This window comes from Rhagoletis pomonella, unplaced genomic scaffold (assembly GCF_013731165.1).
Source record: "Rhagoletis pomonella isolate Grant_MI unplaced genomic scaffold, Rhpom_1.0 Rhpom_scaffold_00013, whole genome shotgun sequence".
In the NCBI taxonomy this organism is placed as follows: Eukaryota; Metazoa; Arthropoda; class Insecta; order Diptera; family Tephritidae; genus Rhagoletis; species Rhagoletis pomonella.
In genome coordinates this window covers 10,849,435-10,876,733 of record NW_023458567.1, presented here as the reverse complement: position 1 = coordinate 10,876,733, position 27,299 = coordinate 10,849,435, and the positions used below count along the sequence as shown (strand labels likewise).

At 33.6% G+C, this 27,299-nt stretch overlaps 1 protein-coding gene across 6 annotated transcripts in view; it reads left to right on the top strand.

Moving 5' to 3' along the window:
* The window catches only part of LOC118748766 (mucin-19), an 81,846-nt gene that overhangs the window by 39,353 nt on the left and 15,194 nt on the right, over positions 1-27,299 (top strand). Inside the window, exons 1-2 of one of the 6 annotated variants that reach the window (XM_036483436.1) lie at positions 12,236-12,345; positions 13,320-13,663. The exons of 3 other annotated variants lie outside the window; for them this stretch is intronic. In XM_036483436.1, coding sequence (XP_036339329.1) covers positions 13,560-13,663 — 104 coding nt within the window. In that variant the 5' untranslated portion in view covers positions 12,236-12,345; positions 13,320-13,559. Of the gene's footprint in view, positions 1-12,235; positions 12,346-12,464; positions 12,613-13,319; positions 13,664-27,299 lie in introns of those variants that run through there. 2 more of the 6 variants (XM_036483437.1, XM_036483435.1) reach the window with 2 other exon arrangements.

Sequence of the window (27,299 nt, the reverse complement as noted above, 5' to 3'; positions counted from 1 at the left end):
AAAAAAGATAGAATATAATATGAAAAATTAAAAAAGTAATAGGTATATAAAAAAACAGATAATATGAAAATAAAAATAGTAACAAATAAAAGAGATAATAAGAAAATAAAAGAGAGAATAAAAAATAAAAGAGGTGATAAAAAATAAAAGAGGTAATAAAAAATAATAGAGATAATAAAAAATAAAAGAGAATTAACAAAAAGATAATACAAAAAAATAAATGAGATATATATGTAGTGCAAAAAAATTAAAAAGATGATACAGGAAAAAATTAAAATATAGATATAATAAAAAAATAAAATATAGTACAAAAAATATTACAGAAAAATTAAGTTAAGTTTATAAAAAATAAGAAAATATAACATATAAAAAGATAACAAAATAAAAAAGATAATTAAAAAAATTAGAGATAATGCCTACATATATAAAATTAAAATAAATTAAAAAATGTAAATTAAAAGAAAATAAAATAAAAGAAGTAAAAAAATAATATAAAAAGAAAAACTTGAAATTAAAAACTAAAATATAAAACATAGAGAAAAAAAACAAAATAAATATAGAAATATTAAACGTAAATAAAAAAAATATCAGTAAAAACTAAATATCCGGTTTTGCGTACGAAGGTCCTCATCACCACACATACACTTTGAGCCGGCAATACGGGACCAGGTAATCGAAAACCGGAGCGTGTGAGACTGTACTAACGCAATATGTTGTGTATATTAATTTTTAAAATTTCTTTTATTTAAAATATTTATAAAAGAAAAAACCACGAAGTTAATCGTTCGTAAAAATTTTTTAAATTTTTTCTCCCACCGAACTAAGGCCTTTTTGTAGCTATGTTTTAAAAAAGCTAAAATAGCACCTCATAAAATCAGATATATATGCATATATACTGGTACACCTCTCTTTATTCAATCATTCTTTCTACATACATACATACAAAAGCTCGGCACCTCTGTTGTTGCCTTTCAATACGTTGATGCTTGTTGATGCTGTTTTAATAGCATTGTGTTCCACTCAGGCAGCCGCAACAGCTGCAACAAGCATTAGCAACTCAATTACAATAATTACAAAAATCACAAAAAAAAGCCAAAGTTCTACGAAAAAGTAGACTCTTAGTGACAACACTTATTTTTTGGTATAGCTGCGCTATTTTTGTTTAGCGTCTTCTAAACGAACGAATTTTGTTTATATGTATGTATGTATTACGAGAAAATCATTTACAGATGTTAATTTTAGTTTTGTGTAAAATCTAGCATGAACTTCCTTGAACTTGTTTCGTAAAAGTTGCCAAAAATTGCAGTGAAACTGAATCGTTTAATGTATGAAAATGAAATTGTATAAATTTGTTACATTTTTGCTGAGAAATTCGACAAAATGTTGAAAATAAAAACGCAAATTTTTGGAGAAATGTGGAAATTTGAGAAAAAATAAAATAAAAAGGAATATGTTAAAATAATAATGAAATTAGATATGAAAAAAATAACAATAAATAGTACACGAAAAAGTCAAAACAAAAGCATTAAAACAAATAAAAATAAATTTAATCAATTAAAAGGAAAATTAAAATAATTAAAAGAAAAATTAAAATTATTAAAAGAAAAGTTAAAAAAAATTAGTGAAAAAATTTAAATAAAGAAAATTAAAACAATAAAAAACTTAATTAATTAAAAAATGTATGAATGACTAAAAAAATTATATTCAACAATTTTTAAACAACAAAAAAAAAACAAATAAAAAAATTAAGTAAAAAATAGGCAGTAATTAAAAAACATTCGAAACAAAATTAATGAATTTCAGATTTATAAAGAAATTGTATTGTAAATAAAGAAAAAATTGTAGAGGATATTTACAAACTACATAAATAATCGAAGTAAAAGCAATACAGAAATAAGACAATAAGAGTAAAAAATTAAGTATAATAATAATAAAACTAAATTAAGTCAATTAAAAAATAATAAAAGTAAAATAGTAATAGAAGTAAAAAAATAATAAAAGTAAAAAAATAATAAAAGTAAAAAAATAATAAAAGTAAAAAAAATAATAAAAGTAAAAAACTAATTGAAGTAAAAAAATAAAAGTAAAAAAAAACTAATTGACTTAAAAAATAAAACTTTAAAAATTATATGTATCTAAAATTAAAAAATTAATTAAATAAACGTAAAAAACTAATTAGAGAAATAATTATATAACAAAAATAAAAGAATAATAAAAGTAGAGAAATAAAAATTCTAAAAATATAAAAATAAAAAATAGTGAAATGAAAATATAAAATAAAAAAACTTTTAAAATGTAATAGAAAAATAATCAAAATTTATATCAGACCCCAGCACATAAATTGCTGACTAATGGACTAGTTTGTAATTGTTGCTTTTGTGGACATCCTCAAAGTGTAAATCCGCTACATTATTTACATATGTACACTAACGTGCTGTCAACATTCGGTCGCCCACTCGGTTGGCGGCGCGGTTAGCGTTCGGCCAGTCTGTCAGCCGTTTCTCGCTTTTAAAAAATTTGAATCTGCTACACTTTTTTTGGTGTGTTTTTTTTTGTCATCCTGTCGTATACAGCGCTCTTACATATGCACTTTTTTTTGCTTACCCCCACCCACCTCAACAAACACACAAAAAGGCGTTGCATTGAGTTATTATTGATTTCTTTTACATTTCAACCACGGCTGTCTGTTGCTTGCAACACAGTTGGTTATTATTAGCAACATTTGTACGTTGGCGAGTGTAGCGGCGTTTGCAGTTGCTATGGCTTGTCATCTACTCCTCAGCCCCCTTGCTTTCCTCATATATTTTTTCTAACAATTGCTACATCGCCAGCCAAACCAGCATGGGACAGCTAAAGTGCCAACAACAGAAGCAATAAGAATAGCAACAACAACTACAACATCACTATTATGCACATCAACATCACATCGCAACGTGCTCTGTCACCCATACCGCTGCTGATGATCGTCGTCGGACGACAACAGTTGTCCGCCTTCGTTTTTCTTCGACGACCCTTTTCCTCTGTCCTTTCTTCGCTTTACTCCATCTATGCATACTATATGTAGTATCTATGGCACTTTTATTATTTTTGGACTCAAAGTCTATCAACTCAATGCACTGATATGTGAAATTGGATTGATTTTGATTTTCGTATACAAACAATGCAAAAACAACAGCTACAGCGTTGAAAATCGAAGTCTCGTGGTTCCGCACATGAGCGCGGCCAATAGGCACACAAACAGCTGTATGTACATTTTTGGCCGAATGCTCTTACGTTTTTATAGTATGAACATACGTACATACATACATACATATATCGCAAATATGTAGTCACGAGTCTCATGTGATTTTTTCGCGTCTACTTGCAAAACTATTTACATAAATAAATACATGTGTACATGTGTGCTTAACAGTCTGCAACATTTGTAAAAACTGCATTTAACATTTGTAGTTTCAGGCGTACAGTGCTGATAAATAGAAAAGTACATACATACATACAACTTATATACATATGGATCTTCAGACAATGTGTACACTTATTTGTAGATTATTAAATACTCATTTCCGTATCAAATAAAAGTTTTTTGTTTCTGTCAGGGCTATGTATGTACATATATTCAAAGCTAGCTGCCATGATATTGTTAACTTAACGCTTTCCAACTCGCGGGTGGGTGCTGAACGCGAGATATGTTTTTAAATTAATATACTTACACTTAAATTATCATTACCATTTGCATTAGCACTACCATTGCCATTACTGTCACTATTACCATTATTATTACGATTATCATTAACATTTGCATTATCATTACCATTTACACTTACCATTAATCATTACTATTGCTATCATCATTACCATTATGATTATCATAGCTATTACCATAATCTTTGTCATAACTATTACCATTGTCACTACCATTACCATTACTACCATTACCATTGCCATTATTATTACCATTACCATTACTACCATTACCATTGCCATTATTATTACCATTATCATTACCATTATCATTACCATTACCATCATCATTACCACAAAAATATTACAATTACCACTATTATCACCATTACTATTACCAATACCATCATTACAACCACTTTTACCATTACCATTACCTATCATTCCCATTCCCATTATCACCCAATATGCACAAAGCAAACATTTTTCCAATTTTTTTCCAATCTTTGAGAAATTCTTGATTTTCAAGTGGATATACAAAATTTTTCTCCAACATTTTCCCCAAGGTTTGACTAAAAGTTGAATAAAGTTTGAATTAAAATTGATATCCTAGCTTTTCTCAAGTAGAGTACTCAGATTATTTTGCATACAAAAAATGTGCCCTTTTGTTAGAAAATGGGTTGGTTCTCCAACTGAGGTACACTTGAAAATCAACCAATCCAAGTGTTTATTGTGCATTATCATCACCTTTACTAATACTTGAGCCAATACCCACATACATATGTGCATATTTCTGTTTTTTTTTCTATATCTAAAATTATCTTGAATAAATTAAGAAGAAATGATCACCTCAATCAGCTATTTGTTGTGCACTTATTTGCTGCATGCGCGCAGACAATACTCATATCACGCGATTTGCTTTGTTCTGCAGCATTGTTGTCGACAAACTGTGACGAGAATTCTATTTTATTTCCCGGTAATACAAAAGTACATCCATAGATTCCCTCTCAATTTAACTGGAAGATATTGTTAATTTTAGATGGCAAATGTTTTTTTGCTCAATTTACGTTGAATAAAATTAATACATAATATTCGAATTTGATGGCAGATAAAAATAGATAAATAAATATTTTGCGCTTAATTAGTTTATTTTAAAGCATCGATCAAGATCACACTCAGAGTTTGCCCATCGTCTATCACAACATGTTTGATTTCTTTTTTCTCGCCTTTCTAATCAGAGAGTCATTTAATTAATTCTGATGAATCCTTTTATGCTAGAACTTAGTTCCTTCTTATTGGATGTTTCGTCTTGAAGATTGAGTTTTCCGAGCGTTGGCGCCAAAGAACTCATTCACTGCCAATCTAAGAGTTATTTTGCTGAGATAATGACGCAAGACAAAGCAGCTCGTAATATATTCTCTGTTATAAATTCACAAATTTTGTGATTCACTACCCGTTTGATGCTTAGCTGACAGCTTTCTACGTACATTATAATCTTACGCCCCTATATTCATCCAATAGGAATTAACGCGTGTTGCTAATATTTATTTGCCAGCCCTATGTTATAAAAACAAAGGAAATATGTTTTATAAATTAAATATAAATTTGTAAAACCGCCAAAAATACATATGTAAATTTTTTGTTGTTTGTTGCTTATTGCAACCGTTGCGGGATGACTAACTAAAAGCTGGGATGTGATTATTTTTAGCCACAGTCCGCAGATATCTTCATTTGCCGCGAAAAAAAATGTATACAAAAAGTAAGTATTACTGTAGTATAATACTACTATAGTCAGCATAAGCAGCAGCCATCGCAGTGTCAACCAACTGTCAGACAGTCAGCTGTGTAGGCAAACGAGTGGGCTTGCTGTTGTATGCGTGCAAACTTTGCTTCAGCCAAATGACCATACAGGGCGTATACGTAACGCGTTCGACCGGTGACATTGCACTCGGCGAATATTTTCTTATTACTTTTTTTTTTTTTTGATTTGTCATACAGTTCTGTGTGTGTTACCAAACGCAATCACATTTACATATACATATGTACATTTTTCCACATAAATAATTGCATTTAGAGTTTTGGTCTTATCAGTGGGAAATGTTTAATTGCTGCCACTTTTTTGTTTGTGGTCTTCCCTTTCATTCGTATTTATCGTAATTCCTAATGTACATAGTCGCACTTTTTGAAGTATATACAAACATACAAAAAACCAAATACTTTTAGCACGCGTGACCCACTTTTTTTTTAGCAAGGCTAAGTAATAGATAGCTACCTACTGGACGCCGGAAAAATATTAAAGCGACCAGAGGTCAGACACATTGCCAAATTTTATGGCCGTAATTAAATTAAGGTAGCGTTAACACAACTAAAAAAAAAAAAAAAAAAAAAAAACATTCAAAACTTTCCTACCCATTCCAAATCTACAATAAGTCGATTAAAATGATTAGTTTTTGAATTTACACAGCATCATCATCATCCCATGAATGAATGATCTCCTGCCGCCGCCTCCGACGGCTAAGTATTTGTCTGCTGATGAGCTGTTCATTTGTGACATTGACGTGGCTTGCCATTCGCTTGCTTGGCTTTGTGTGGCTGCAAGCGAAACGTCATACTCTCTAGTCGGCATAAGGGAAAAATGTGACAAATAGTGAAATAATTTTAGTGCATAGGCGGTGAATGTAAAATAACTGAATGAAAAAATTAAAATGAAAACAAAAACAAAAACAGAATCATGTGCTTTGCATTTTATAATGCATCGACAACGTCAGTGAGCAATAGTTTTCACAATTTTGGGAAATTACGGAATGCAAATTTTTATATAGTATATATTTTTTTTGGTATTAAAAATATGTATCTGAATTTTAAATGGCATTGAAATCGTATTTCTGCGTAGTATTTTTGTCTAAAATTACTTCCCTGTTGATAATAAACAAATTTAATAGCTCATAGTTTCCGAAATTTGTACGCAGAAATGCATAAAATAAAATAGAAAAATCGCTAACCTTACCGTTAAAAATATGTGAGAAAAAATAAAAAAATTAAAGTACATACTTTGAAGTAATTAAGTTACCGAAAATAAAAGTGACAGGCGGTCAAGTAAAATAAAATGAAAAGTAAAAATAGGAAACTTTGAAAGAAACCACAACAAAAAAAAAAAATGAGTATGTATAAAAAATAAAAACAAAAATAATGCACAATATTAGTAAAATTATGAACTGTGAAAAAATTCGTACCTGACCGGTTGTCTGGAAATGGAAAGCATCTGTTAAAATATATAAATAAAGAAAAAAATAAAATACTGAAATGAAAATATAAAAAGGTAAAAGTACCGTAAACTAAAAAGAGAATAAAAACGATTGACGGGGGTTCGCCGATATGAATCGAGTTAGCTGGCCGACACAAGAGCCCTTGATCGGAAAAACCCGAGTGCTAGAAAAATAGTAGACGAACGTTATATAGTTATAAGTGGGCGGTACCATGCCCATTTTCTAAAAAACCTGAATAATCTTTGATTTTCCTTAAATTTCGAAATATCAAGGTTTCCGCATTTTTTGACATTTACCTACTGGTATATGAAAAGTGGGCGTTATTTTATTCCGATTTCAAAAATTTTCAACGTCTTTCTTTTATGTGTCAAGTACTATAAATTTGCTGAGTTTGATACAAATTCCTGGAACGGTTACCGAGATATACATATGTGGTCATAAGTGGGCGGTGCCACGACCATTTTCCAAAAATTTGTTATAAACGTATTTCTTGCTAAAGTCGTATTTCATATTATCATTAAAAATCTACGCGATCTTTAGCCGCTTAAAACTTGTTCTTGTTTTACTAGAATTAAAAAACCGATCTATCGCGTACAAACAATTTTTCTAAAAATTCAGATTAAAAAGGTCAAAATTTAGACGAAAATACGTTGAATTTTTCTAAGTTCCATATAAGGTTTCAAAGTTTGATTAAAGCATGAACAATGTTTTCATAAAAAAAAATTAACTTGAAAAACATTGCGAACATTAAACAAAAAACACCATGCACTCACTTTTGATAGCCAGTGTAAGTGGGCGTGGCTACGCCCATTTTCCAAAAACGTATAATATTCATATTTTCCGCCTAAATATCATTGCAAATATAAATTTTGAATGAATAAGCTTCAGTCGTTACTAAAATATTACTAAAAGTGCGCTCGGGTATAAAAATAAAATATATGTATGTACTTATACAAAAATATAAAATAATATATAAAAAATATGTATGTATAAAAAATAGTATTTAAAAATTGGTATATTAAAAAACTAAAAAGCAAGTAATTTTTAAGCAAAAAACACAACCGACTTCAATACTAAACCTGATAAAAGCATATTGGAATCAGAATTCGATTCGTAATATATTACATATTCAAACGTTTTGCCTCAGTCCATCTCGTTTTCCGCTGAGTGCTTTCATCATTTGATTTTAATGTTGGCTGTGTAAAAATTATTTATTAAAACAATAAAACATTTGAATAAATACAATCACGCAATTTTGTAACACAAATCTTGTTTCTTTTTTACGCTTCAATCAACCTTGCTCTTTCGCTGCTTATGTACGTTCAGTTTGCTTTTAGCAAACAAATACATATCCCGAAATTTATTTCTAAATACTTAGTATGCTAGAATATCTAATTTTACTATGCAGAATTTCAGTTTTATTTGTTTTCTCTTATAAACGAATACATACATACATACAATATGTATGTATGACCGCGTCTCCAATTCAGTTATTTTTTGTTTCTAAGCTTTTCACCTTTTTTATTGTACTTTACTTATGCGCCCATTTGAAATCGTCTCTCGCTTCGCTCGTGTGCTATACAACAATTTTCTATTCGTGCGTTCCATTAGTTTATAGCGAATAATTTGTTAATTTGTGGTATACACATATTTAGTTTGTTATTGTTGTATCAATCCCATAGCGTACCGCCGTGTTAGTGATAGAATATGAATCCATACATACATTTATTGTAGTCGTATTTGTTGTTATATATTTCATTTGGCATTACATATTTCTTTTGTTTTCTGCCGATCTCTTTTTTTAGCATTATTTGAGCGTAAGCTTTCCAATGTTGTTGACATATTTGTTGTTGCACTGACGCACACTCAGTGGAGCAACTTAGCGAGTGGAAGAGTGTGATTGGATGGGTATATTTTTAACTGCACGATAGTGAGTGAGCAGAGTGTTAAGCTGAAATTAGTCAAGAACGTAAACCTACCGGTACGTAAACCCGAGTCAGCTGACACGATCTGTCTTACCAAAGCGCCATGTAAATGAAAACTCAACACCGCAGAATTTTTCTGTAGTTGTAGCCGGTAGCGCAGAAATCTGCGGAATTTAGATTTTTCCGTGTCAGCTGATTTCTCCTTCTTTAGATGGTTGCCACTTCGTCAGTTTTACAGATGGTAAGAAAGATATAAGTTCCTATTCAAAATATGTTCAAAATATTTGAAATTTACTATTGAATAAAGTTTTTGTTGAAAACTAAGTAGTTTATATTTAGCTAAAATCTATTATAGCACGATAAATTGTAGTTGAAAGGGTAAGTTTATGAAAAGGCATTGATGAGTGGCAACAGTGTAGTAAGCAACACTGAGGGCTCCAGTAATCGACAAAATTCTGCGTATACAGACTGCGTTTAAGTATACGTTCTGCGTTCTCGACTAATTTCAGCTTTAATCCGTTGACGTTCTCGAAGAATTCCTTTTGCTTAATAAATAAATGGTCTGTCTCTCTCATATTATTAACTAGTTTTTAAGATTTCCTCCAGTGAGAGAGAGAACGTTGTTGCTGTTTCTGGTGCATTTACTTGCTGCGATTGTAGTTTCTAATGACGTGATTAATTTTTTGTTGTAACTCAATTCATCAAGCTTGCTGTATTCCTAAAGTTGTGATTCAGCAATTTCTTTGACTTGGTCTTGATTTTCTAATAGTTACCGTTGCTTCCATTTTATTTACATATATTTTTTTTTAATGTTTTATTTCGTATAACTTTTAAGATTATTTTTTATATTTTTTTAATTTTTTGTATGTATATACATTTTTTTAGTAGTTATTTTTATTTTTTAGTTAACTTTTAAATTCTATTATTTTTTATTTTGCATACTTAAATTTTTTATTTGATTTTTTTTTTAATACTTCAAATTCGTTTTACTTTTTATTCCGCTTTTTTCAATTTGCTTGAACTCTATTTTGTTTTGCAAATCTTTAATGTGTTGATATTGTCTAATTATTTTTTGTGATATTGCTCAATTTTCAAAATTTTTTATTTTGTTTTCAATTGTTATTGTTTTGAAAAGTTTCTAATATTACGTTTTTTGAATTTTTTATATATGTAATTTTAATTAAAATTTTTAAATGTCTTAAATTTTTTAATAAATTTTCGTTTTATTTTTTGTTTATTTATTAATAAAAAATTAATTTTAAAATTTTTTAATTTAGATTTTTCTTTTAATTCTTAAATTTTTTTGTTGACATTTATTCATTTATCTACACACTGAATACAAATAACGAATTTCTTTCGTTCTCCAAGGAATTGGAAAGTAAAGCTCTTCAAGCAAGTAAAACGCTCTTTTTACTTTGGCATTTTTTGTTTTGTGTGCACTTTGTGCTCTTTTCTGTTAAATTTTTTAAATAATATATTCTAGTATTTACTCTTCGCGATAAGGTTTTTTATTACTTGTCAGCGACTGTGCCGTTTTTGCACTCGGCGTTTGGCTTAGCGTCGCCCAATTACTGTAGCTGTGACCACGAAAAGTCGTCAGCAATGTTGCCAGAAAACATTCAGCAATCCAGGTAAATGGACAAAAAAACGGCTAAAAAACTAAAGGCAATTATTCAAATGTTTTATTAGGTTTTTCACAAAAACAGCAAAATAGGTACACATTTCTTACATCCAATAAATAAATAATTAAAGGTTATTTGCATGATACAAAAAATAAGGTAGTTTCAATAAACACCAAATGGCAACACTGGTCGTCAGTAGTAACCGGCTCCGATTGCTCACATTTGCATATCTACACTCGTACCTCTCTTTGCGATTGCTTTATTTTTTTTTTACATTATTTTCGCTCTCTTTGCGACTTTCGCGTGCGCTCTCCGCAATTCTATTATTCAGATCGAGCTTTTTTGCTTCTTATTTTTAATTAAGTTGCATATGTATATTATATTGGTGCGATACTTTTACATTTTATACTTACGAGATACTTTCTTCACCTTCTCACATATATGTAAGTATGTTTGCACAAACGCATGCTCAATCGCTACATGTAATGTATACATACGGTGACCATTCGTACCGATTTTAAGAAAATTGTCCCGCTAAATATTTTTTAAAAATCGCTTTTAGATATTTGTACCGATTAAATCCCGATTTGCAGTTTTTTTTCTTTATTAACCCTTTGAGGAATGATCTTGTTTAAAGGCAACATTGACATTGTGGTTTATAAATCTTTTGTTAGGTTATAAGATATAAAAAATAAAATGAAATAAAAACATAAAATCTTGACAAACGTTTTTGGTTTTTGTCAGGAAACTTTGTAAACGTTTATAAGCACAATTTCATAACGGTCAAACCAAAAACCATAGACGCTAAAATTTAAAAAAGGAGGATTAAGGAACAATAATACGCTGCTGAAAAAGCTTTAGACACACGCAACTTAATTCGGCCAAAAACCATTTTTTGGACAAACATAGTAGCACATTCGTTGTCACAAAGAACATAGAATATAAGGGAGTGATAAACATAGCGTCCTTATTTTCCATCATCTTTGGTTATGTTTTATTCTTGCTAATTTTTTTAAGGTATTTATAATTATTAAGTTAGTTGTTTTTTAATCACACCATACTAATGTGACCTCAAAAAATAAGGGATATGAATAAAAGGTTCAGTGTGTGTATACATTTTTGCGATAATTTTTCAAGTTTTTTCCTTTTCTTTTGTTTTAAATAAAACTGTATTAAAAGATTTTATATCTTTTTATTCTAAAACAAAATCGTATATTCGGATTCGATGTTTTAGAAATGTCCCGATTTTTGTCCACAGAAATCTGGTCACCGTATGTATACACGTAATCTAACTAATATAAACAGCAACAATGTCTTTTTGTTTTTGTGTATTTGAACGACTATCAAAAGCGTTGCACTAAATTTACTATATACATATGTATATACTTATGTACATATTAGTTGTTGTTCTTGATATTTTTCATTGCCTCGTTTCGTTGGCGCTTTTCTCGGTGCCATACTCGTTGTTGCTGCAACTGCGAAGCCAACATCAGCACCAACAACGACGGCTATGGCGATGGCCGCCACATCGTCAACAAAACAAAATTTGCCTTGTGCTCAGCGCCTCCACCACCACTTCTCTTTGGGTATCGTATCGCAACAAATCGCAAGTCAGGCATGCTGTGGTGTTGTTGTCGCTATCGTCGTTGTCATCGTCGTCGTCGATGTCGATGTCGGCAATCGCCAGCGCTGCCGCAGAAAAGACCAACCAGCCAGGCCAGGCCAGCCAGTGCCGACCAGTCAAACCCAGCCGCATACATTCAGTAGGCAAGCACACGCCGCGTCAGTTGTTGTCGCGAAAGAAATTGAACATTTTTTAGCAAAGAAAAAATTGTTAGTTGGCAGAAAAAAGTGAATTTAATTTAGATAAGAAGTTAAAACTGTTTGAAAGTTGTCAAAGAGATTTTTGAAAAAAAATAAACTATTTAAAAACAAAAAAAAAAAAAAAAACTGTGGAAAACTTGCAGATTTTCCAAGTCACAGTGTTTTGGCACTTCAAACAAGAAGGAAAAAATTGCACGAACTTTTTTTCTTAAAAAAGTGTGCCAATAAATTTAGAAAATTCCACTGCAAAAACAACTAGCGTCACCAAAAAAGTGCAATTTTTCGCATAACATCGTAAGAAAAAAGTGTTTGAAAATTTCTTTACAATTTGCTGTGGCATTTTTTCATCAGCACACACGCACGCACTCACGCTCGCATGTAATTGTATTTTAGCCTGCGTGTAAGTGTTTGTGTGCGACATCTTCTCATCGCCGTTCGTTTAGTCAGCGCATACAAAGCTCAAAAGGAGTGGGAGGGAGAGGCGGACGCGGACGCAGCGCCGCTCGCTCGCTCGCTGTATTAGTGTGTGCTGTTCATGTGAGTGGGTCGCCGACAAACGCCTGCAGGCTGCACAGCCTTCAGCTTTCCTGCCTGCCTGTGCTGTGCTGTGCGATTTGCTACCGCCGCACTACGTCGGTCCCTCAGTCGATCGTTCGGTCGGTGGTGTTCCACAACAGAATCGCCGCCCATTAGCGCGTTCGTTCGTTGGTTCGTGTATGTCACTTTTAAATGCTTTCTACTACTTGGCGCTTGTAGAAACAGAAACTTGTGTCCAAAACGATATCGTCACCGATTTAAGCGACGTGCTGCTGTCGGATGACTAGCTGGCTGACTCCGGCTCTGGCTCTTTTCCTCGCAGTGCATTTTTTTTGTTTTGTTTTTATATAATAAAAGTACAAGTTCGTCGTGCGACGTCGTTTGCGATTTGTAAGCTTCTTCTTCGCCATCACCATCATCGCCTCCTTTTGTTATTGCTTTGATAATACAATACTTTTTACTAGCAACTGTGCAAAGTGCAAAAAATCAACAGCAAGACGTTATTGTTATTTTAATACAAATACAACAAAAGACAACCAAGCGAAAATAAAATAAAACAAACTAAAGCAAAAAAGTGCAAAAAAAAACGAACGGAAGCAAGTAAAGCGACGAGTGTGTAGAAAATAAACAAACGGGCGACAACAACGAAGACGACAACAAAAATAAATAAAAAAATTAACGTTAAAAAACAGAAAAAAAGTGTAATGAAATTACAACAAATACAGAATTTGACCGCAGCTGCTGGCAGTGGCAACGCCGGCGGTGTCGGCGGCAGTGGCGCCTACAAAATGGCGGATCTAACAAAAAAGTATGTTTTATTAGTTTAAAAGTGTACTTACATACATAGATTTTAAGAAACGTTAATGCAAACACTTTTACTACACTTTTTAAGATTCGCTAGTTTTTGTTGTTGTTTTTTCATTGCTAATATTGAAATTTTCGCAGCAGCAACGCTTTGTGGTGTTGCAACGTTTTGTTGTTGTGAATGATGCATTTTCTGTATCTATTGTGTAAAACATTACCCGAAACGCGAAAGTGTTGATTGAGTAACTGCGCAAAATTTATCAGAGATGTGAAATCGCGGGAGGTGGGGTAGTGACGTTAGAATGTTGGCTCTTTGAAGATCGAGAGTCTACACACAAGTAACAAAAATTGCCATTTATTAAGGGCTAAAGACCCAATAAACTGACCTAAATTTTTCTTGTGAAATTAAATTTTTTCTATGAATAAAAATTGTTTTTATTAAATTTCCATTGTTTGTTTTGTAAATTGTAAACTTTGTTTATAAAATGCTCTTTGAAATTTGAACATTTTCGTTATTTAATAAATTTTATTTTATTGTAATTATTTCTTGGTAAATTTGAGATTTTTTTGTAAGTTTTATCTTTTTTGAAGTTTTATAAACGCGAATTTTATTGTAAAACTCAAATTTTTGTAGATACATTTTTTTGTAAATTCAGTTTCATTAAATTTAGTTACATATGTACATATGTATGTCTGATACTGCATGTATGCGTGTATAAATGTTTGTAAATTAAATTTTGTTGGAAACTCTAATCTTGTTTTTTAGAAATTTCGGTATTTTAGAAATTTTTATACATATTTCGTATATTTTAAATGTGTGTAAGTTTTTAACTTCTTGGAACATAATTAAATTTGAATTTGTGTAAATGTTTTTTTTGTAAGTTCTAATTTTATTTAATATTCTTTTTTTGAAAATTTTTTATAGCTTACAATTTTTGTGAACACTTAAAATTTGTATGCACACTATTGGCCAATACAATATCACCCCAATTTCAAAGTGATATTGTTTCCCACTCATGTTTATTTATTTACTTTTTAGGAACTTTCAATTAAAATACAGTTCATTATCTAACAAAACCCATATTGACTCAAGTTTAAAACTTTGTAGAAAACTACAAAAAAATTCAAAAATTTTCACCATAATTTCAAACTTTTTTCTCAGAAGTGTTAGAATGTTTTTGAGTACACAGTTTTATAGCCTATTCAACTTTAGTCTAACAATGTGCAAGTTTCATGTGGGTAAAGATCACCGTGGATTTTTTAGAATTTTTTTGTCGCATCTAAAATTTTTGGTTTAAGTTTAAATTTTTGTGTTAAGTTTAAATTTTTGTGTAAACATTAAATTTTCGTGTAAATATTAAATTTTTTTCTTAAACAAATATTTGTGGTTGGTTTTAAATTTTTTGTAAACATAAATATTTGTGGTTAGTTTTAAATTTTTTTAAACTTTTGTTTTCTAATTCTAAATTTTAAATTTGGGCCCATTTAGAATAACATAGAAAAATAAATCAAAACACCTAAAATTTCACACTATTTGTGAAAATGATTTCCTCACGCCCTAAAAGAAATTAAAGCAACGCAAAGGTGTCATGCGGCTTAGACAAGTTCTAAAACGAGAATATTAAAAATCGAGCTAACCACATTATTGCACTCTCTTTATTCAGGGCGTAAATTCGTAAACTGCTTATAATTCTCAACCGGCGCTATAAAGTCACTTTTTGACATCTTTTTAGGTTTTTTTTTTCTCAGATTCAAAAATTAAATTGAGGCGCTACAACTAGCGAGTACAGCGAAAAATTATTTAATATCTATCACACGATCGCAGCGTTGTTGACTTTTGTGGTTACCGGTCGCCATATATGGGCACCGAGTCTTGCGGCTCACTCATAAGAAGCTTCACGCAACTGATGCTTTGTTAAACTTCACAAACACATGGTTTTTTTTTACGTATAAGCTACTTATTTGGGTTCGCATTTTTATGTACTTACAAATATATCTATCTACTATTTAGGTATGAATGTATGGCTTATAAGTTTAAATAGCTATGTACTTATACAAATATGTATCTACGAGTACATTAGACACCACCTATGCACATATGTACATACATATATACATATGTGTTAACGCTGCTGTCCACCCATTGTCTGGCATACACTCACATTTATTTACCTATGTACATATGTAGAAAGCTGGCCTTGTTTGTTTTTGTTTTAAAGTTGATAGAATATATTTTTTTTAATTGGTATTGGTGCGCGTTTGTTCTCTCCCATACTTATGGATAACATATTTATACATATTTACATATTTATTTAAAACAAACGATTCGGTGGAAAATATTTAAATGCCACAAAAACAAATAGTCGTAGTTATTTTTGTTAGGTGTTTATTTAAATTTTTTGTTTTATAGTTTACTTTTAGTCTACTTCTAAGCAAAGTGCTTCCCCGCTTCATTATTTTTTAGTGGTTTCCAATATTTTTTTTGCTTGTTTGGTTTTGACAGTTTTCTTCATTGTGTGTACCTTTTTTACGTTAAGCTTTTGACACTTGAATTTTGTAGTGTTTTGTGGCGCTATTTGTTATTACTTAAGCTGTTTGGGGTGAAGTAATGCCTGGCTTTGAATACTTTTACAACACTCATATCGCCGCAGATTACACTACTTTGTTGTAGCAGTTAATTGTTTCAACTTTAACTTAACAGCTACTAGATTTGTTTGACTTAACGCAAACGTCATTCAAATGCCAGAAAGTTTAAAAAGTTCTTTAGTACTCATGTTATGAAAGCTCACTTGTATGTATTCATGTCGATGACGTGGAATTTGAAAGTTATTTAATAATGTCATTGTTAGTTGCGTCAGTCATAGCCATACGCTGTTCTTCTAAAGATATAAAACATTTTCGAACCGAGAATTTTCTATATGAAAAACACACTTCAGATTATTTGGAAGCTGGGATAGTCCATGCAAGATCTTATATATTAGAAGAGCTGAACGAGTCGGCAGTTAAGTTATGCGAACATTCAAGGATAACGTTTGTACCGTAAATGTGTCTCCGGCGGACCCTTATAAAGGTAGTTTTTTTTAGACGTGTGGTTTTCAATGAGGCAATACTTTTTTTCGGAGTTGGCATTTTTGACAGTTGTTATTTGATTTATACTTAGTTTGGTTTGCCATTTCATAATGAACAAATTTACTCCGGAACAACGTTTGCAAATCGTGAAAATTTATTACCGAAATAATGGTTCGGTTCGCGCGACGCATCGCACGCTGCGTTCAATATTCGGTCGACATAATCGCCCAGTAGAGTCGGTAAATCGAGCAACCATGGATCGGTTTCGCACCACGTTTACTCTAGTGGATAATGCGCATCCTCTGAGGGCGCACCGTAGACGCTATTGCTGCTGTGGAGCAGAGTATCGAAGAAGACCCGAATAAGTCCATCCGCCATCGCGCGCAACAATTGGAGCTGTGCCCATCTACTTTATGGAAGAATTTGCGGAAGAATCTTGGTTTGCGGGCTTACAAAATCCAACTCGTACAAAAAGAATTGAAGCCGAACGACCATCAAGCGCGTCGCCGATTTTCACAAGAAAATTTTGTTCGGCGATGAAGCTCACTTTTAGTTGAATGGGTACGTTAACAAACAAAATTGTCGCATTTGGAGACGCCGTTACATCCTCAAAAAGTCACTGTTGGGTGTGCTCTATGGGCAGAGGGAATCATTGGTTCATATTTCTTCAAAATTGAAGCCGGCCATAATGTTACAGTCAATGGGGAACGCTATAGAGCCATGATTAATGACTTTTTCGTGCTTGAATTGGCGGATGTTGATGTGGATGACCTTTGATTTCAACAAGACCATGGCCATACAGCCAAAGAAACAATCAATTTTTGGAAGGCAACTTTAGGTGAGCGCATTATCTCGCGTCGTGGGCCTGTGGCGTGGCCTCCAAGATCGTGCCATTTAACAGCGCTGGACTATTTTTTGTGGGGTTGTGTGAAGTCGCTTGTCTACACAGATAAGCCCGAGACTATTGACGCCTTGGAAGAGAATATTCGGCGTGCTATTTATTGCTGACAAACGGCCCCAATTGCTGCAAAAAGTGGTCGAAATTGGGCCTCACGGCTGGAATTCATTGGAGCCAGCCGCGGCGGTCACTTGCCCGAAATCATTTTTAAAACATAATGGCAAATCCTTATCTTTATAATAAAGCTAAATTCTTGGCCATAACATTAAACTATATGCGTTTTATTTCTTCTTGAAAACCACATGTCTAAAAAAGCACCCTTTAGAACGCTTTAGCTTAGAATTCTTTCACACTGCTTAAATCTGCCCAATTTTCATATATTCCACTTCTGAATTAGACTCCCTGCCCCTGTTCACTTTATGAGCAATACCATTTATTACACTTTAACTCCACCTTTTTGAATTACGTAGGCACCTTTGTTTACCTATTTCCAGAATTGAATTTCCAAATTACTTACCAAGCATGCCACTCACACAACAACTTGTTCCATAGCAACAATAGCCAAATTATCACATGTGGCACATACATACATATGTGTAAGAGATAAGCTTCCAGTGCTTAGGTGTTTTCAATGTTTGGCCTAATTAAATTGGCGTCCCACCGTAGCGCACATTAAGAAATGATGCCAAAAATGTGACTTTAGGCCAACAAAAATACATAGTATGCATTCGTCGGATACTTATCATATTTGTATGTGTAAATTTGTATAGCTACATATATGAAGGCTTGTTTGTTTTAACTTGAGTGATATCGGAGTGTAGCTATATTAATATATATAATTACATATTTACTTATGTGTATACGAGTATATATATTGTACATGTTTAGTTATGGGCCAAAGCTTGACGCACATTAGTAGGTATATATGCAGTTATGTACGTTTTTATTCGGAATCCATTGTCGTTGCCGCCTCAGCTTCCCCTCAGCATTTTTCAACGATCGTGTCACTCGCGTTCAGTGCGATCAGCTACTATCAATTACTTGTTATACATATAACACACAGTCGCATTTTTAAGCGGCGTCGGTTTCGTTCTTATTTATGTGTAGTATAGTACATAGGTATTCATCAGTGATGACGTTAGCAGTCGATGAGTGAATGTGCTTTTTTTTTGTTGCTATGCTCCTTTACCAGTGTTTTCAGTGATTTATGCAAATTTTATATTCGATATTTACTATTTCTTTGCATTAATTTCTTAGCTTTTGAAAAACTTTTGCAAACTAAAGTATTTTCATTTATATATTTTTACAAATGAACTCCTTTTATTGCTTTTTTATTTGCAGTTTTCATTATCTCACCCATGCTCATGGTGTTGTTTTCTTTTTTTTTCATCATTATAATCGCAGTAATTTTTTTTTGCGCGCATTCATCAGCTTTATATTACAAAATTTTTAATCACTTCTAAAAAAGTGCGCAAATTATTACGCTTTGTATCATAAATAATTTGCAATTATTTTTCTGTTTGCTTTCAAGCGTTATTTGGTCGTTTTTCAGGCTTCTTCTTGCTGCACTTATTATATTCTTGTTTCTTTCACATAGTCATTCGTAGCTATGCTTAATTTTTTGTTTTTAATTGGCGTGGTTTTAGCGTTTTTACTTTCTCATTTTCTTTGTTTACTATTTTGCGCTTCTTTTGTTGGCGCATTTAACTTACTGATTCATGTTTATTTATGATGCTTGTATTTTTTCATTAATTTTTATAAGATTTACTTTGCGGTACTTTTTTGTATTTGTTTTTTGTTTTTTTTTTTGTTTTGTTTTTTTCTTTTTATGTATGTGTTTTTGTTTCTGTTTCTTTATTGCTTAGGCCTTTTGCGTTGGGCTTATTTTGTATAAGTTTTCATTTCGTTGTTTTTTTTTTAACTCAAACCTGCTCCAACCTTTATGCTTTCCTCTGCATTTGTTATTTCAATTTATTTGATTACTCTCTTTCTTCCTTTTTTATACTAATTTTTTGTTTGGGTTTTGCTTATCTGCTCTTAAATTGATGTATTTTTTGTTTAATTACTTATTGTGTTTTCCCCTCTGCTCATTCGCTCTTCTTTATTGCATTTTTATAGCTGTCGTTTTTGCTGTCATTAGCTGTCACTTACCCAGTGAATATGCGCATTAACACCGCATACTTCCAAGGAGCTGTGCCACCACGAAGTGGTGCATTATCGATACTGCAAAAAAAAAAAAAAACATAAAAATGTGTCTAAACTCGTTATTCACTTTCATTATATTTGCGACAGCAATTTATTATGCATTTAACAAGAAATTTAAATTTGCGCTGATGTTAAATTGGATTATTTTTTATAAGCGAATTCCATTATCTCGTACCAGTTTTTAATTAGTTTTCAATAAGCAACCTTACTAAGATTATTTATCAGCAAGCAGCCAAAAAACAGTTCTACTTAAGAACATGCAGTCAGTGTAGAGGAGCCTAAAGTTGACGCCCGTGGCGATGGCGTCTAAAGGCAAGTTACTTCAGACACTGTGTCACTTGCTGCGCGCTTCAAGAAAGTCCGCACATTTAGATTTTGGCGTCGATTCAGGCAAAATAGAACTTTTCCTCTTTACAACGCCAGGATACCGTAGGCATAAAGTCAAATCTTACCGCTCTTCGTTTGAGAGAGGCATTTCAGTGCGATCCTCGGCCCATTGGATACTCTAGTATTTTTAACCGAGATCCTTCGATCGTTATACTCAAACTCTGATTGGTGATAGTAATTACCCAAAATCCAAGCAGGAGTTTACTGATTCTACTGCACTCCAACTAGTAGTGTTTATACCTGGACAGTTTGGTCGGCTTTTTCAAAATGACTTCTCTTTTCGTTTACCACACTACAATAGAGGCTCCTTGTCTGAAGTTTGAGCTAATCCATAGATTACTCAAGCTTATTGGGGTTTCCATTAAGAGAATTAGTTTAAAATTATTTTTAACTCAAGGGAATCAATAATGGAGGCAAAGCTCGGTCTGTCAGATCTCTGGGTAAACCTAACCTAGATGAGTTCGGAGAAGGACTCGAACATAACGACTCGAAGTAACTTTTCGGAGCAGCAGCTGATGCAGAAGCTGCGAAAACTATGAGTAAAGTGAAAAAAAAAGAAATCCATTTCCTTCATGGCTCTCGCAATGCCTTAGAACAACGACGCCCAGATAAAGGTTCTACCGATATAAAGCGCAGAGAGAGCCTTGGCCGCGGGTCTTGATTTGGTCGTACTCCTTTAGAAATAGACTTCGGTCAGCATATCTGCACGCCCTATGAGTAGTGACGAATAGGAATTTAAGATGTCTGATGAGATTCTTCCGCAGCGCGAATTGGTTTAGCATAGGAAAGGGAGATTCCAAATCGTGGTATCACAAAGGACCTTCTACTTTAGCCGTATGTGTGCGGACGATTTCTAAGGCATCTACTATTTAAGTATCTTCTTCCTTAATTCATAATTTGTGTGAATTTTTCAGAGCCAGAGCTTCCTTCAATTTAAACCAATTTCCATGCCCTACCCCACCCTTTTTCACATCAACCGCCATTTAATTTAATTTTAATTGGCAAAATGTTCTTATAATAACAAATACTTACGCTTTCTTAGCTTCGTAACAAGTAACAATAACAAATTTGTTTTAGCAAAATTCTTTCATGCGCCATTTAAGACGCCATTTTCTGCAAAGCGCCGTTCGTTTTCGCGAGAGTACAGACAACAAACAATCACCGTTCATAAAAGTACTTAGCTATAAAAATATATGTACATACACATATGTATGTGTGTGTGTGTTTTTGCACGCCTTTAATATTTTCACAAATTTGCTACATTTTTAAGGCATTTTTATTGCGCGTCCGCCACAAATGTCAGACATTGGTGCCGTACTTTTATCTTCTATACACTACATACTTGATTTGCACCTTTTTGTGTTGTTGTTTTGATTTTTTTCTTTTTATTTCTATTTAATTTACTTGTATTGTTACAGCTGACCGCTTTACTGCGCCGCGTCTGCCATTAATGTACAATCATTGCATGCGACTTGCTGCTTTCTTTCGTTCTTTTTCCGATGACTTTGTTCTTTGATTGTTTATTTTTAAACTAAGGAAAGGTAGACACAAATTTTATAAGCAATATTTTATAAGTAAATTCAATTATTTTACTAAGAAAATGCACCGCACTGAAACTGTTAATTGTAAAGAAGATTCCATTGAAATGTGGAAGGAAAAAATTATTGAAGCTATTTTTTTTTTTATTTCATGATACATACATATATGTAAATTGGAATAAAACAAAACCAATACCAAAAACGGAAGAAAAATTAAACGCAAAAAGCCAATGTTTTATTGCTTATAAAGAAAAGAGAAAAGGCAAAAGCATAAAGTGCAAAAAAAAAAATGAAAAAATAATGCGATTTTTTGTAGCAGGTAGTGTTGTTGATAAACATGTAAACAACACAAGGGCAAGCCTTTACTGTACCGAGTTACTCAACGCTAACGTCTAGCATTGCTTTATTTCGCTCTACACCTCTGCTGCTACCTTTTTACGACATACATACATACATATACATTTTCATTTGTTGTGCAATGAGAAAAAGAAGCAACAACTATTACCGACGATTGTTGTTTTTTTTATATTATTTTTCTAACGACAATTAGAAGGTGCTCGGGTTGCATACATTTCTATGTAGTGCATACAATGTACAGCAGCACATCTGCCAGACATTCTCAAGCAAAAATTCTATATGTACTTAGCACGCTCATGTGCTCTAAATAATTAGGGGTATTCTCCAAATCTTGCAAAGCCATTGCACGTAGCACGGATTGCACGGATTGCATAAATTGCAAACACACAACAATAAAATTCATGGGAAACAACATTTCCTATCGCTGCAAAATATGCAACGTCGAAACCCATGTATATATTTTGCAAAATAGCATAGCAAGATAATAGCGACCCTGTGCTAGTTGTTTTGTTGTTGGAATTGCTACATATTTCTCTCATTCCTCTCATCTCGCTCACTTAATTTTTTTTGCTGTCTCTTGTTATTGTATTTGATACATAATTTCGCTGCTTGCTCCCCATGCATGCTACCTCTTTGCAATGGGGTGTTCTCGTACTCTTCGAAATTTGGAATAGTATTTTTGCATTTCGTGCAATCCGTGCATCGTGCAAGACTTCGAGAATACCCCTATTGAAAAGCACGCTAAAAGCATGTATGTATACTACGTACAGTGGCTCAGTAATGACTTCGGACAAGAGATAACGGTGTTTAACAAAAAAAAAATGTCAAGTGAACGGATTAGTCAATTTCCATACAAAGTGTGTCGTCCGAATTTGAAGATAGTTTTGAAAAGTTAACTCGGTTTTTCTTTTTTATATGGTTCGAAATAGTAGGCCTTTTGAGTGTAGACAAAAAACCGCCAACTTTAAATTCTGATTTCATGTTTGAATTTCAGTGCATCTAAATTTACCTAAGAAGTATAAGAAATTAATATAATCGGTTGCAGAACAAACTTTTTTTAGAGAATGTGTTACGTGCGCACCACCACATGCACCTTATTTTTTCCTGCCAACAATCTCATCAAACGTTTGAAGCAAGGAAAATCTTTTGATACTAAAAGCAAATCCAATTCCTGAACGGTGAACGGGATACGCTTAGACATTATTAATTTAACCTCTAAAAAGCTTTGTGATACCACTGAGGGCTTTGAAATGCGTAACTACAAAAAAGTCTAAAAATAATAATTGTTTGCAGAAACGCTGGGCTCTTGCGATGAAGTGCTGCAGGCAACTCAGACACAGACTTCTTCTTTACCGTGGTATTTAAACCTTTCCTAACAGTTCCGCAAGTAAAACGTGATTGTCGCTTAGTATGCCATCCTCCGCTGTCGGCCAGAAAACTCAAAGGAGCAGCATTCTCCCTACCCTCAATAAGCTCATTTGTCCAAGAGCAGCCACCAGGTTTTGATAGGAACACTTATGCCGCACTCTTAGCAGAAATGAACTCGTGGCTGTCCCATCTTGTCAATTCAGCAGCCACGTCATTCACTCGTTGAGCAATTTCGATCGCATCGCTTGACTACTAGGAAAATTTCCCTCTCTGAATATCATACAGCTAGTGAGTAGCTAGTTTTAGTTGTTGTTTAAACTGCATTAAAATACCCGAAATGACTAAAAACTGGGTCTTTTCGGTCGTCGTAAAGACGAGTGAGCAGCTAGTCGACCGTTTCTCCTTCGTGACAGTACACAATCCTTTAACTCCATCATCGAACTTACACCAACTCAAGGAATATGCAGACCTATGCTCCAGTACTTAGTTATGAAAGCGAAGTAATCAGCGATATTGTCGAGTGCCTGTGGGCTGGTTTGAATGAGAATCAAGTGTCGCTTAACCGAACTGGGCTACGAAGTATGGGGTTAAGCTAAATATACGCCATTTTTTCTCAACTTGAAATATTCTGCAAATCCTGTCCGACGTCTTTTTTAACACACTGTAGCATCTGTGCATGAATTAATATGTACGAAGAGAGCGTAAAAACGCTAAACGTGAAATATGGCAAATGGACAAACGTGATTATCAGACCTTCCTTCCGTTTACTATACTTTCATAAGCCGACAAATACAAAAGCATTTTGTGTACCTACAAACACATACAGTCATATCTGTTTATCTTCGCACTTCAGTGTTTCGTATATAAATGTGTATACATATCACTTGTTCTCGGTCACTTTTTTTCTGCTCGCTTTTGTTTAAATAATTACACATGCACATCAATACATACATATATGTATACTTATATACACTGTATGCCCGCTCATAACTGCTGCACTTGTTTTGCTTGTTTATTTTTTCTTTTATTTTATATATTTTATTACTCTCTCGCTTTTTTTAAGCTACGTTCCATTGTCCAGCGTGTTCCTATAGCACGTGGCCACATCATCATTAAATGCCATTGGCAGCAATATTACAATAATCAAGCATTTCAAGCAAGAATTTTAAGAAGAGCAGTCAGTCTTAGAGCGAACGTTTTTTGGCCGAAATGAAAGCTGAACCAACACAGCCAGTCTTTTACGCCGCTCAGGTTACTTGGCTTTCATTGTTTAGTGTGCAATTTTATTTGGCCTTTTTCATTTTGTCTGTCTGCCTGTCTCAACTCTTCGTTCTTCTGCGATTACTGCGCTAACGCCCGCCGCAGACGTTTGCCCTAAGTCATGTCAGTAGTACCGTTTTGTTTGCGGTCGGTCTTCTTGTTTTATTGACTTTATTTGCGCTTCGAAGCGGCCACACTTGCCGCCAACTTCATATATGTTTTGGCCATAAGAAGCTGTCTGTATGTATGTATGTATGTGTGTATGTATATATTTAAATTATTTTATTTCGAACAGTTTTTCTTATTGCCACCACTATTAGTTACTCTGGTGGCAGTGTTCGCGCATGCGTGTTAATTGCACTCTTTAAGCTGCGTTAATAGCTGCACAACTCTCGGGTTGGCGCGCAAGTCTGGGCTATTTGAAGCGGTGGGCGGTTGTGTGCCACACCGTCGCGAACTGTAACAACATGATTTTCGCATTTACACTTGCTCGAAGTGTTTGCTACAGTTTTTATTTTTTCATTGCATTAAATTTTTAAGGTCATTGTACTTCATAAAAATTCTTGAACTAGAAAAGCGTGCAGAGTCAGCAAATATGTAATTTATTTTGTCTGAGCAGAAATTTTAGTAGTCATGAAATTTGTGCTTAGCTCGCGCATGCATTGTGTAGCAAAGAGAAAAAACAAAAAAAAAAATGTAAGTGCTATAGATTCAGTCAGTAGTCTGCAAGTTTGAGTTTATAGAGAATCATTGCAGAGACGGTTTATGTATCTCGAAGATTCCGCGTGACATGGTGGGTTCCCAAGGAACCCAGGTATGAGCCCTTCGTCTGTTGTGGATCTCGCCTCTCTGATCACGGACTTGAGTTTCTAGAGATCGCCACCTTACAAATGATTGCCGATCTCCCGTCGACACCAGCACACCAGTTTTATCCATCCATCAGCATACTTTTTCAGTGTAACCTTGTATAAGAGATCTAGAAGGACGCGTATCACTTTGCAGCCGGTTTCTTCTCTCCGGGGTTCAGATAAGTCACAACGGTGGAAGCTACAATTGTGGATTGTTTTTTGGAATGTGGAACTCCCTGCATTACCGGACAGTGTCCGTGCCGACCTATTCGTAGCCGCCCCTGAGTAACCTTATGGGACTTGTCTTCGCCGTGTCCGTCGGCGGTATTTAGAGCCAGCTTCTTGTAGTATGTACATTAGGCTGGATCGCGAAAATAAGTTTGCAATTACCCCTTCTAGTTTGAAAGCTTCCTTTGAGAGGATTTTAGGGCCACAAAAATGTTCGTCCTTGGAGAGTGCTAAAAAGAGGCATAATTGAGTTTTCTTTCTGGTTGAAAAGATATATATCTTTCTATTTTACCCTAGAATGCCTCCTTAACCTACTAAGTTCAAATGACTAAATTTCTACCCAATTAAATAAACTAAACTTTACCCTTCCTAAAATTACACATTTAAGTAAGCACTGCTTTTTTCCCTTGGAAGCGTAAAAATAAATTGAAATTTGAAATTTGACTCAGATGTCATGGAAATCGATCAAAAATGATCTGAGTAATCAAATAGTTTCAATAGTTTCAACCATGGAATCGAGTAATAAATAAAAGAGTTATGAAGCCAACTCGATTTTGACTGTTTTTAGCAGTCGCCAAGCAAGCCTAGCATACTAGGGTCAATTACTGATTTTAAATCATATGGGAACCGACCCGGTCTAATGTACATATAAACTTTTGCTTCTTTCATACATATGCAAATATTAACTGCACTATGTCATCATTGACTTTTGAAGGTCTTTGAGCCCACCTCCCGCGTACTAGCCACCTTTTTTTCCAAGTAATTGACGTACTCCACCCAAATCGGTCGCCCATTCACTCACGCAGACGCTCGCTAATCGAAGCATTTGTCCACTACTGTGTGCACGCCCAATGTGCGCCATTTATGCCTTGTCACACTGCTCTCTCTTGCTATGTAATTGTTTACTAAGTCGCTCTCTCGTTGTTGCACGCACAGCTGGTGAAATCTGCCAAGCACACCAGACCAGACTAGAGTAAATCAACCTACATACATATGTACGAATGCATATGGGAATACATATGTACATACAAACCACATGTATGTATGCACAAGCATATGAATAAACTAGCAGGCTTAATAGGTGGGCGTAAATGTGGGCCAAAGGGATTAAAAATGTGGCATTAGTTTGAAGCGATGGTGGCGGTAGCAACGAGTAAACTTTGTTGGTTATACGCCAGCATATGACGTTTGACATTTAAACAAGCGAGCATTGCAACAAAAAGGTAAATCTCATGGGGAGTGAGCGTAAAGGAATTGCTTTAAATTAGGGGAAACAAGTAAAGGCAAGTGGAAAATTACATTTTAAATTTTTTTATGAAATTGCACTTTGTGGTAGGAATGTGTTGAAAATTTTATGACGCTATGCAGGAGATTTTCATTGCCATTGGGGTGTGTAACGAGTGGCAAGCAAACAAAAAGTGTGCTTTCAAAAAGTAGAAACACTGCAAATTTCCGCTACAAGGAAAAAGGAAAATTAACAAT